This window comes from Capricornis sumatraensis, chromosome 20 (genome assembly GCF_032405125.1).
Source record: "Capricornis sumatraensis isolate serow.1 chromosome 20, serow.2, whole genome shotgun sequence".
In the NCBI taxonomy this organism is placed as follows: Eukaryota; Metazoa; Chordata; class Mammalia; order Artiodactyla; family Bovidae; genus Capricornis; species Capricornis sumatraensis.
This window is the reverse complement of record NC_091088.1, coordinates 65753619-65764585: the sequence shown is the minus strand read 5'-3', so window position 1 is coordinate 65764585 and position 10967 is coordinate 65753619. Positions and strand designations below refer to the sequence as shown.

At 41.2% G+C, this 10967-nt stretch overlaps 1 protein-coding gene across 1 annotated transcript; it reads left to right on the top strand.

Annotated features, from left to right (window-relative positions):
• Nucleotides 1-2363: 2363 nt before the first annotated feature.
• LOC138096919 (zinc finger protein 665-like) lies at nucleotides 2364-10565 on the top strand. The gene is given in 3 exon segments (XM_068993157.1): nucleotides 2364-2387; nucleotides 2718-2844; nucleotides 8392-10565. Coding segments are annotated over 3 exon segments (2325 nt in total).
• The last annotated feature ends 402 nt before the right edge of the window (nucleotides 10566-10967 follow it).

Here is a 10967-nt window from a genome sequence, read left to right as displayed (position 1 = left end):
AGCTGACACTCAGCCTGTTCTCTGTGCTTGCAACACCTTGCCAATCCTAAGTGTTTCTTCCTCACAGAGACCTTGTCTGATTTCTCAATGTAGCTTAGACTTTCTGTTTAATCTTGTCTTAGCACCAGGCCTGTTTCAGAGGACTTATTTCAGTAGTAACGTTAAAATTGTGGATGAAATCGGTTGGCTGGCTGCTAGATGATGAAATTGGCTGCTAGACTGTAAGCTCCATCATGTTCACTGCTATATTTCAAGTTTGAGGCACAAAGCTGACGCTGAATGAATTTTGATAGAATGAAAGAAAAAAATAAAGACAACTCTTCTTATTTCAATCAATTGTGTGTTTACACATGCATGCATGAATGCATGGATATGTAACTCCGTGGTTTTATTACTAAAACATCCTCTCATAAATAATGGTGTATGCTTTGTAGCAGTTTCAGTTGTATCTTAAGTGTATTTCATGGTGTTAAGTTTTTTCTGCATCATCACATGAATGACGTAAATTGTAGTAAGATTATTGACATTGTGAGGGTTGCGATGGGAGAGGGTGTGACCCTGTATCGTGACCATTTATGCTGTTCTGTTGTATTTCAGCTTCCTTGAACTTGTTTCAGGTATTTTCAGGAAACTCTCTGCTTCTCTGGTAGTTAACTGGTTGATTCTTTAGGTTCAGTTGTCACTCCTAACCACCTAAGCTCAGGTGCTGTTGGCTCATTTCTTAACGGTGGGATCTGAGCGATTTGTTAGAGTGACAGAATTTACTCTCCAGGGTGACTGCAGTCATAAAATTAAAAGACGCTTACCCCTTGGAAGAAAAGTTATGACCAACCTAGATAGCATGTTGAAAAGCAGAGACATTACTTTGCCAACAAAGGTCCATCTAGTCAAGGCTATGGTTTTTCCAGTGGTCATGTATGGATGTGAGAGTTGAACTGTGAAGAAAGCTGAGCACTGAAGAATTGATGCTTTTGAACTGTGGTGTTGGAGATGACTCTTGAGAGTCCCTTGGACAGCAGGGAGATCCAACCAGTCCATTCTGAAGGAGATCAGCCCTGGGATTTGTTTGGAAGGAATGATGCTAAAGCTGAAACTCCAGTACTTTGGCCACCTCATGTGAGAGTTCACTTATTGGAAAAGATCTGATACTGCGGGGGATTGGGGGCAGGAGGAGAAGGGTACGACAGGATGAGATAGATGGATGGCATCACGGACTCGATGGACGTGTGTCTGAGTGAACTCTGGGAGTTGGTTATGGACAGGGAGGCCTGGTGTGCTGCGATTCGTGGGGTCGGAAAGAGTCAGACACAACTTAACTGAACTGAACTGAAGGTGGACACAGATCTTTCTCTAACATGCTGTTCTATTGATGACAAGTTCATCTGTGTAAAGTCTTTAAGATAATGCTTAGTGTGTAGGAATTGTCATCATCATCACAATGTGTGTGCTTTAAAAGTCAGTGTGTTTTCATGTTCATCGCAGCACTATTTATAGTAGCCAGGATATTGAAGCAACCTAGATGTCCATCAGCAGATGAATGGATGAGAAAACTGTGGTACATTTACACAGTGGATTATTACTCATCCATTAAAAGAATACATTTGAATCAGTTCTAATGAGGTGGATCAAACTGGAGCCTATTATACAGAGTGAAGTAAGCCAGAAAGAAAAACACCAAAACAGTATACTAACATTTATATATGGAATTTAGAAAGAAGGTAACGCTAACCCTCTATGTGAGACAGCAAAAGAGACACAGATGTATTGAACAGTCTTCTGGACTCTGTGGGAGAGGGTGAGGGCAGGATGATATGGGAGAATGGCATTGAAATGTAAAATATCATATGTGAGACAGATCACCAGTCCAGGTTTGATGCATGATACAGGGTGCTCGGGGGTGGTGTACTGGGATGACCCAGAGGGACGGGATGGGGAGGGAGGGGGAAGGGGGGGTTCAGGATGGGGAACGCATGCAGGCTCATGGCGGATTAAAGTCAATGTATCACAAAACCAATGCAATATTGTAAAGTAAAATTAATTAATTAAAAAATAAAAACTGGACTTTGTCATCTCTGAGGACACCAGTCTTCCTGTAAGTCATCTAGATAGTGAATGCCACTCAGTCGTGTCCGACTCTTTGCGACCCCACGGACGGTAGCCTAGCATGCTCTGCTGTCCATGGGATTTTCCAGGCAAGAATACTGGAGTGGGCTGCCATTTTCTTCTCCAGTGGACTTTCCCAACTCAGGGTTCAAACCCGTCCTTCATTGAAGACAGACGCTTTACCATCTGATCCACCAGGGAAGCCAAAGTAAAATTAATTAACTAATTAAAAAATAAATAAAGTCACTGTGGACGTTGTCATGTCTGAAGACACCAGTCTTGCTGTAAGTCATCTAGATAGTGAATGCCACTCAGTGTGTTGAATGTTAACACTTCTGCATAGACTGCCCAGGATTGGTTTTAATTTCTGTATTTTTCATGTATTGTCCACATACATGACAAATTCATGTTGATGGCAGGATATCATAATCTTAGGAAAAAGAGGAAATTATAAATTAGATTGCAGACCAACAGTTTGCTTCAAGCAGCTTTTAAAGTATCTATCAGAGTATTACTTTATCTGAGTTGAGCTTTACCCCTCTCACCTCTTCTCATTTTGTGTGAAACTAAGAATCTTCCTCAGGGCCCATTGGTGAAATGTGTTTTCATTTCAGGCACAGTTGAGCTTCAAGGATGTGTTCATAGATTTCACTCCTGAGGAGTGGGAATGCCTGGACCCTGCCCAGAGGACCTTGTACCAGGATGTGATGGAGGAGACCCTCAGGAACCTGCTGTCTGTGGGTGAGGATTACTTCCCTCTGAAGTAGGATCTGCCCTGGGGTACCTCTGCATGTTCCCTCTTTACCTTTCGAGACCTCCTGTTTTTCTTGACTTAAGCTCAAAACCTTTCTGACTCACACATGTAAAGCTTCCTGTTGCCTGTGCATTCAGAAGGAGGCATTGAGTAAATTAATTTGAGAAGTATTTTTCTGTCGTTTCATAATGTCCTCACTCCTTGGCTGACAAAAGAGTTGCATTTTACAACTTGGCAATGCAGGAGACAAGGGTTCGATCCTTGGTCTGGGAAGATCCTACATGTCACAGAGCAGCTATACCTGTGTGCCTCAACTATGAGCTAGCACTCTAGAGCCTGGAAGCTACAACTGCTGAGCCCACATGGGACAAGTACTGAAGCCTGTGCGCCCAGGAGAAGCCGCAGCAAGTGAGGAGCACGAGCACTGCAACTGGAGCGTAGCCCCTACTTGCTGAACTTGGAGAAAAGACCAAGCAGCAACGAACACTCACCCAAGCGAAAAGAAATGAATACACCAATGTATTAAAAATAACAGGTACATTTATTAAAAAAAGAGAGAGAGGTTGGATTCTGGAAGAAGCCACAGTATATGGCATTCCTTCCGAGTAGGAAGTTCTGTTTCTGATCTGAATGTTATCTCCATTCTTGTGGCACAAGGAAGAAGACCCCTGGATTGTTGGAATGAGGTACTAATAGCAAACATCCAGATGAGTGGGAAAGTATCCACAGTGTGATCACAGGGCAACTGTCACAGGGACAGAGAGGAAGCCACACCGTCCATGGGGTTTGGGAAACTCTCTAAGTGGGAGAGTTCTGTGAGAAAACAGATGTTTAATGTTTGTGAACTCTCACAGGAGATTTTTCTTTTCCTTAACTTACTGCTCTGTTCTTTGACTTGTGAAATGTACAGCACCCTCGAGTGGTGCTGTAGCACCCACAGAGATGAGAGCAAGATATATATATTTTTTTGACCTGTACTGTGTCTTTTTTGCTGTGTGGACTTTTGTCTATTTGAGATGTGTGAGGGCTACTCTCCAGTTGCGCGGAGCACGGTTACTCATTGTGGTGGCTTCTTTTATTGTGAAGCACAGACCCTAGGCACACGGGCTTGAGTAGTTTTACCACACAAGCTCAGTATCTGTGGCTCATCAACTTAGTCTCTGTGACCTTTGAGATCTTCCCAGAATAAGAATCAAACCCATGTCTCCTGCATTACTAAGCAAATTTTTACCATGGAGCCACCAGGGTGTTAGGGAAATTAAATAAATAGTCGTGTTTCGGCTTCAAGACAAAGCAGTGCATTCCTCTGACCTTGCTTCTAACCTGCATGGAAACTGCCCTGAGTCTGAACGTCCTGACTGTCTCCTGTGAGTACAAGTCTTGCAGCACCATAGATGAGATAGAGGACAAATCTTGAGATTGTTCAGCCTTTGCAGGGGCCCTTGCCAACAAACCCCAGGCTTAGCACCATCCAAGTTGGCTCCTGGATCCTTCTCTCTGCCTGCTGCTGCTAAGTCACTTCAGTCCTGTCTGACTCTGTGTGAACACATAGACGGCAGCCCACCAGGCTCCTCCGTCCCTGGGATTCTCCAGGCAAGAACAATGTAGTGGGTTGCCATTGCCTTCTCCAATTCTCTATGCCTACCATGAGGTAATTAAAGGTAACTTAAAACTGCAAAAAGAACTGTGTGATTTGTGAGGATGATTATCGATATTACAATGTCACATTATATTTGGCTGATCAAGTCTTCAGTTTTTAAGTCGACTCTTTAGCCAACCCACAGCTCCAATAGTGTCCCCATACTGCCCTTTCTCTCTCCATTCTTTGTCCTGTTGTGGCCTTACAGCCCTCCCAACCCCTCTGTCTCCCTCTCCATCAGCTGGTCCCCTTCTAACTGCCCCTGTCTCTGAGGGGCAGGGCGAGCCCAGGTTCCCCGACTCTAGCAAGTTTGTTAACACCTTTAGATTCTTCTGATCAAAGACCCCCATCATCCTGGAGAGACGTTCCAAGATTTTTATCAGTCCTTCTGTCCCTGTTATCACAGTCAATTTGAGCACTGTTCAATCTGTATTGTAGCCATAAAGCTGTGACTATAGAAAGGAAAGATAAGTTGTTTGATACAGGATGGCCATGATGTTGTTTAGACTCTGGAGAAAACTGGTTAAGATGTTTTTTTTTCCTTTGAAAGTGCAAAATCGGTTGTTTTTACATGTGGAATTAAACAGAGCAAGTTTGTTAAAAAAAGCGTCCCCCAAAAAAGCTAAAAGTTAATCTTTGCCAGAGCTTCCCAGATGACTCTAGTAGTAAAGAACCTGCCAGCCCCTGGGGGAGACACAGCAGACGTGGATTTGATCCTTGGGTAGGGAAGATCCCCTGGAGGAGTGAATGGAACCCACTCCAGGATTCTTGCCTGGAGAGTCCCATCATGGACAGAGGAGCTTGGTCGGCTAGAGTCCACGGGGTTGCAGGGGGTTGGACAGGACTGAAGCGACCCTGCATAGCATGCAACCTATGCCATGTCCTTGAAGTACATAACCCATTGTTTCAGGGATTTCAGTCTTGGGCTAATTAGAATTTTAAACCACGGAGCGGGGGGCGGGGGTGGGAGGTGGGGGGTGGTGGGGAGAAAAAGGTGAAAGAGACATTTTAAATCTCAGGCTGAAAAGTATGAGAGTTCTCATGTCTGTCGATCTGCATTTATGTTTGTCTCAATGTGTGTCTTTGTGTTTGGATAATATTACTGAGGTTAATTTGTACATGAGCTCTAATTCAATTGTTTGTAAAAAAAAAAAAGTACTTTCAAATCAAATAATTACAAGACAAATTAACCTAAATGAATTTCAGGTTCACGTGATTTGGGAAATATTCAATATTAAATATCTAGTATTAACGTTTGTTTGCTAATCTGATTAAGACATGTCTTGAGTCTTCGACATTGTCCAATACTTTTATTGTACCTAGGTTTAATGTTAAGCAAGTTTGTCAATAGTTAAAGTAACTTGAGTGAAGAAAGTTTTAAGGAAAGAATGCAAATGGAATTGGAGCTTTTAGATAAATTCTGTTAAGAATGATTATAGTTTAGAAATGTCTGTCTAAAATAGCCTCTCCAGGTTTGAATAACCTGAACTCCTGCTGCTGCTGCTAAGTCACTTCAGTCGTGTCCGAATCTGTGCGACCCCACAGATGGCAGCCCACCAGGCTCCCCCATCCCTGGGATTCTCCAGGCAAGAATACTGGAATGGGTGCCATTTCTTTCTCCAATGCCTGAAAGTGAAAAGTCAAAGTGAAGTCGCTCAGTTGTGTCCGACTCCTAGCCACCTCATGGACTGCAGCCTACTAGACTCCTCCGTCCATGGGATTTTCCAGGCAAGAGTACTGGAGTGGGGTGCCATTGCCTTCTCCAACCTGCACTCCTAGGGTTGTGCTAAACTAAGTAATGAAAGTTCACTGAATATCTAGGTCATTTCCAAATGAAATAAGATTCTGAAACACAGATTACTGAAAACTCATTTCCTCTTACAGACAAACTAAAGAGATTTTGGACTGTTAATGAATACGTTTGGTGCCACCGTGAAACGTTCTCTATAAGAAAGCAGATATTCTTAGACATTATCACTGGTATTTATGTTCACCAGTCTACAAAATGCTAATATATCTGATAGCTCATGGTTGCTTAAGGAAAGTAAGACGTGTGTTTTTAGTAAGAAAGGTATGAGAAATGTGGGCCAATCACCTTGCTTTGTCCCCCCTGGTTAATTTGTCTCAGGACCCTCCCCTTGGGTACACAGGCACATCCTGGATCTTGAAGTAAAGGCTTTTCAGAGGAGCAATACTCATTATGGCCTGGACTGACCTCTGACTTTTAACTCCAAGGTGCCTTTCTGCACTTCTGTGTTGTCTCTTGTATCAGACTGGGTGTTTTCCTTTCTTTGTCCTTGCTATGATTATTCCCTTGAATTAAGAGACAAACTGGCTGTTTACCCTGTTTTTGTTGACTGTAAATTCCTCAACCAGAGAGGAACTATCTCTTATCTCAGGGCATGCAAAGAGGAGGGTAGCTGATTGTAGATGTCCAACCTGCAGTCCATCCAACTGCTACCTGAAAATTACATTTTATTAAGGAAAATGGAAAGTACTTCTGACTTACAGATAGATGGCTGTTTCTAAATGAACAAAGTGATTTAAAAAAAGAAAAGAGGTTTCATGGAAACTGGACTCCAAGAAAAGAGATCCCAGAAGGCAAGGTCTTTATATGTTCTGCAACAATCTGTCATTTGACTCCTGTCAATTTTGTTGCTTGACTTTGGGTAGCACGTGATGAGGTATTTCAAAGGTATCTACTTCTCCTTGTCCCCCTACTGTGGTAATTAGTGCTGTAAGGTGGCACTAAAAAAAAAAAAAAAAAACAGCAAGAAAATATAAAATTCATTTGTTTTTGTCTTTGTTGCTTCAGGTCTTTGTTGCTTCACGGGATTTTGTCGACTTGCAGTGAGCAAGGGCTACCTTGTAGTTACAGTGCATGAACTTGTCATGTTACAGTTGCATGAACACTTTTTGGAAAAGTGCTTATTTTTTTTATTTTTTAGATTACTTCAGGGAATTCCCTGAGAGTCCAGTATATAGGATTCATTAGTTTCACTGCAGCTAGCCTGGATTTAATCCATGGTCAGGGAACCAAGTTCTCAGAAGCCACATGGTCCAGCAAAAAAACCCCAAAAAACAGCTATATATATATATATAGATAGATAGATAGATAGAGAGAGAGAGTTTACAGAATTTTTTATTTTCTCAAGGCAGTATTTGTTGAACAGTTACTAACTGCCATTTATTGTTTACATTATTCATTAGAATGCTTCTTTTGCATTGTTTACCATTCCAACGTATTGCCTGTTTGATGCTTGGTTTGCTCAGTTGCTCAGTCCTGTCTGACTCTTTGTGATCTCATGGACTGTAGGCTACCAAACTTTCCTATCCATGGAATTTTTATTAAGGCAAGAATAGTGCACTTGGTTGGGATTTCCTGTTCCCGGGGATCTTTCCGACCCAGGGATTGTATCCCCCTGTGCTGTGTCTTCTGCATTGGCTGGCAGCTTGTTTACCACTGAGTCACCTCTCTAGTCCTGTATGTTCTTTACCATTTAAATATGTATAAATATGCATAAAGTGTGTACAATATACCGTTAGTTTCTCCTCAATTATGAGACAGCAGTGTGTTTAGTACAAAGTAGGATGAGTTTTGAGGTCATGGTGGGAAAATATGTTTTCTTTGAGAACTGACATGAGTTTGCATAAAATGAATGTTTTCTGATTGTGTTTGAAACTACACTACCCTAAAATTAATTGAATTACATATGATCATTCTGTTTTAAAGAGTTCTATTCCTTTAGTGTTCTATAGTTTGAAGATCATCTTTGCAAAGATTCGTAATTCTGTTAGGATGGATATGACTTTTGGTATAAAAGTCATGTGTTTGACAAGAAATTATTTATGAATTGTAACTAATAGAATATCTGTGGTTCTTTATGTCTTGTAGATATGTCTCATATAGAGATGATCAAGAAATTGCAGGCAAAAGCAGACAGTAGTAAAGGGGAAATTTTTCAAAGAGTGATGTTTGGAAGAGCTGAAAGCCTTGAAAGCAAAGATTTTCACCTCAGGAAGATCCTGGAAAATATAGATGACTTTGATTGTTTGTGGACAGATGATGAAAGAAATGACAAAGGATTGTCTACATCCCATAACAAAAACCTCACTGATGGAAGAGATCATCATAGTAGAAGTGATGCAGAAAATGGAACTTCTGAAAGTCACGGATCAAGCTTTCAGGATGAATTGCAGATGATGCAGTCTGAAGGGATAATTTTTGAATGTAGTCAAGTTGTGACAAATGTCAGCTCCTCAGGTTTATCATCTCAGAAAACTCGTAATGTCTCCAAAGGCTTTTGTCATAAAGATGAGAATGCTGTTATGCATCCTTCAGAACTGTTACCAGACCATGAAACACAAAATAAAAGACCTTACAGATGTAATGAGTGTGGCATAACCTTTCTTCAGGACTCAGAACTCATTAGACATCAACGAATCCATACAGGAGGAAATCCATATAAATGTGCTGTGTGTGGCAAGGCTTTTAATCAAACTAGAAAACTTGCAGTTCATTGGAGAATTCATACTGGAGAGAAACCACATAAATGTGATGTGTGTGGCAAGGCCTTTAAGCAAGCTGCAAAATTTGTAATTCATTGGAGATATCATATGAGAGAGAAACGATATAAATGTGATGTGTGTGGCAAGGCCTTTACTCAAGCTACAGGCCTTGCAGTTCATCAGAGAATTCATACTGGAGAGAAGCCATACAAATGCAATGTATGTGACAAGGCATTTAGTCATACGGCCAACCGTACTGTTCATCAGAGACTTCATACTGGAGAGAAACCATATAAATGTGATATATGTGGCAAGGCTTTCAGAGTAAGCTCAAATCTTGCTGTTCATCAGAGAGTTCATACTGGAGAGAAACCATATAAATGTGATGTATGTGGCAAAGCCTTTAATCACACTACAAGACTTCAACTTCATCAGAGAATTCATACTGGAGAGAAGCCATACAAATGCAATGTATGTGGCAAGGCTTTTAGTCATACTGCAAACCTCAGTGTTCATCGGAGAATTCATACTGGAGTGAAACCATATAAATGTGGTATATGTGGCATGGCCTTTAATGAAGCTGCAAAGGTTGCAGTTCATCAGAGATTCCATTCGGGCGAGAAACCATATAAATGTGATATATGTGGCAGAGCCTTTAGTCAAACTGCAAAACTTGCAGTTCATCGGAGAATTCATACTGGAGAGAAACCATATAAATGTGATGTATGTGGCAAGGCCTTTAATCAGACTGCAAAACTTGGACTTCATCGGAGAGTTCATACTGGAGAGAAACCATATAAATGTGATGTGTGTGGCAAGGCATTTAGTCGTAATGGAAACCGTGCTGTTCATCGGAGAGTTCATACTGGAGAGAAATCATATAAATGTGATGTGTGTGGCAAGGCTTTCAGAGTAAGCTCAAACCTTGCTGTTCATCGGAGAGTTCATACTGGAGAGAAACCGTATAAATGTGATGTGTGTGGCAAGGCCTTTACTCAAGCTACAGGCCTTGCAGTTCATCAGAGAATTCATACTGGAGAGAAACCATATAAATGTGATGCATGTGGCAAGGCCTTTAATCACACTACAAGACTTGAACTTCATCAGAGAATTCATACTGGAGAGAAGCCATACAAATGCAATGTATGTGACAAGGCATTTAGTCGTACTGCCAACCTTACTGTTCATCAGAGACTTCATACTGGAGAGAAACCATATAAATGTGGTATATGTGGCAAGGCTTTCAGAGTAAGTTCAAACCTTGCTGTTCATCAGAGTGTTCATACTGGAGAGAAACCATATAAATGTGATGTGTGTGGCAAGGCGTTTAGTCATACTGGAAACCTTGCTGTTCATCGGAGAGTTCATACTGGAGAGAAACCATACAAATGTGATGTGTGTGGCAAGGCATTTAGTCATACTGGAAACCTTGCTGTTCATCGGAGAGTTCATACTGGAGAGTAACCATGTAATTATGGTATATGTGCCAAGGCTTTCAGTGTAAGGTCAAGCCTTGCTGTTCATCAGAGAGTTCATACTGGAGAGAAACGTTATAAATGAGGTTATGTGGCAGGGCTTTCAGTGTGAATGCAAACCTTGCAGTTCATCAGAGAATTCATACTGGAGAGAACCTTACAAATATAAAAATTCTGACAAACCATTTAGGCAGTCATCCATAACTCATCATCATGCAGTTCAGACAGGAGAGAAAGCATATAAATTTGATGTACATGCCCGGTGCGTTACTTGAAATGATGAACTTAGAAACCATTGGAGAATTCATAATAGAGAGAAACATTAGATATGTGACAGTTGTGAGAACCATATTAGTGTAAAAGTCGTGAGTGTGACAGAGCCTTTAGTCAAGTGTGCAGGCCTTATAATTCATCAGAGAATTCATAGTGAATTAAAAACATACAACAACAACAACCACAACAAAAAAACATACAAGTGAAATGAATG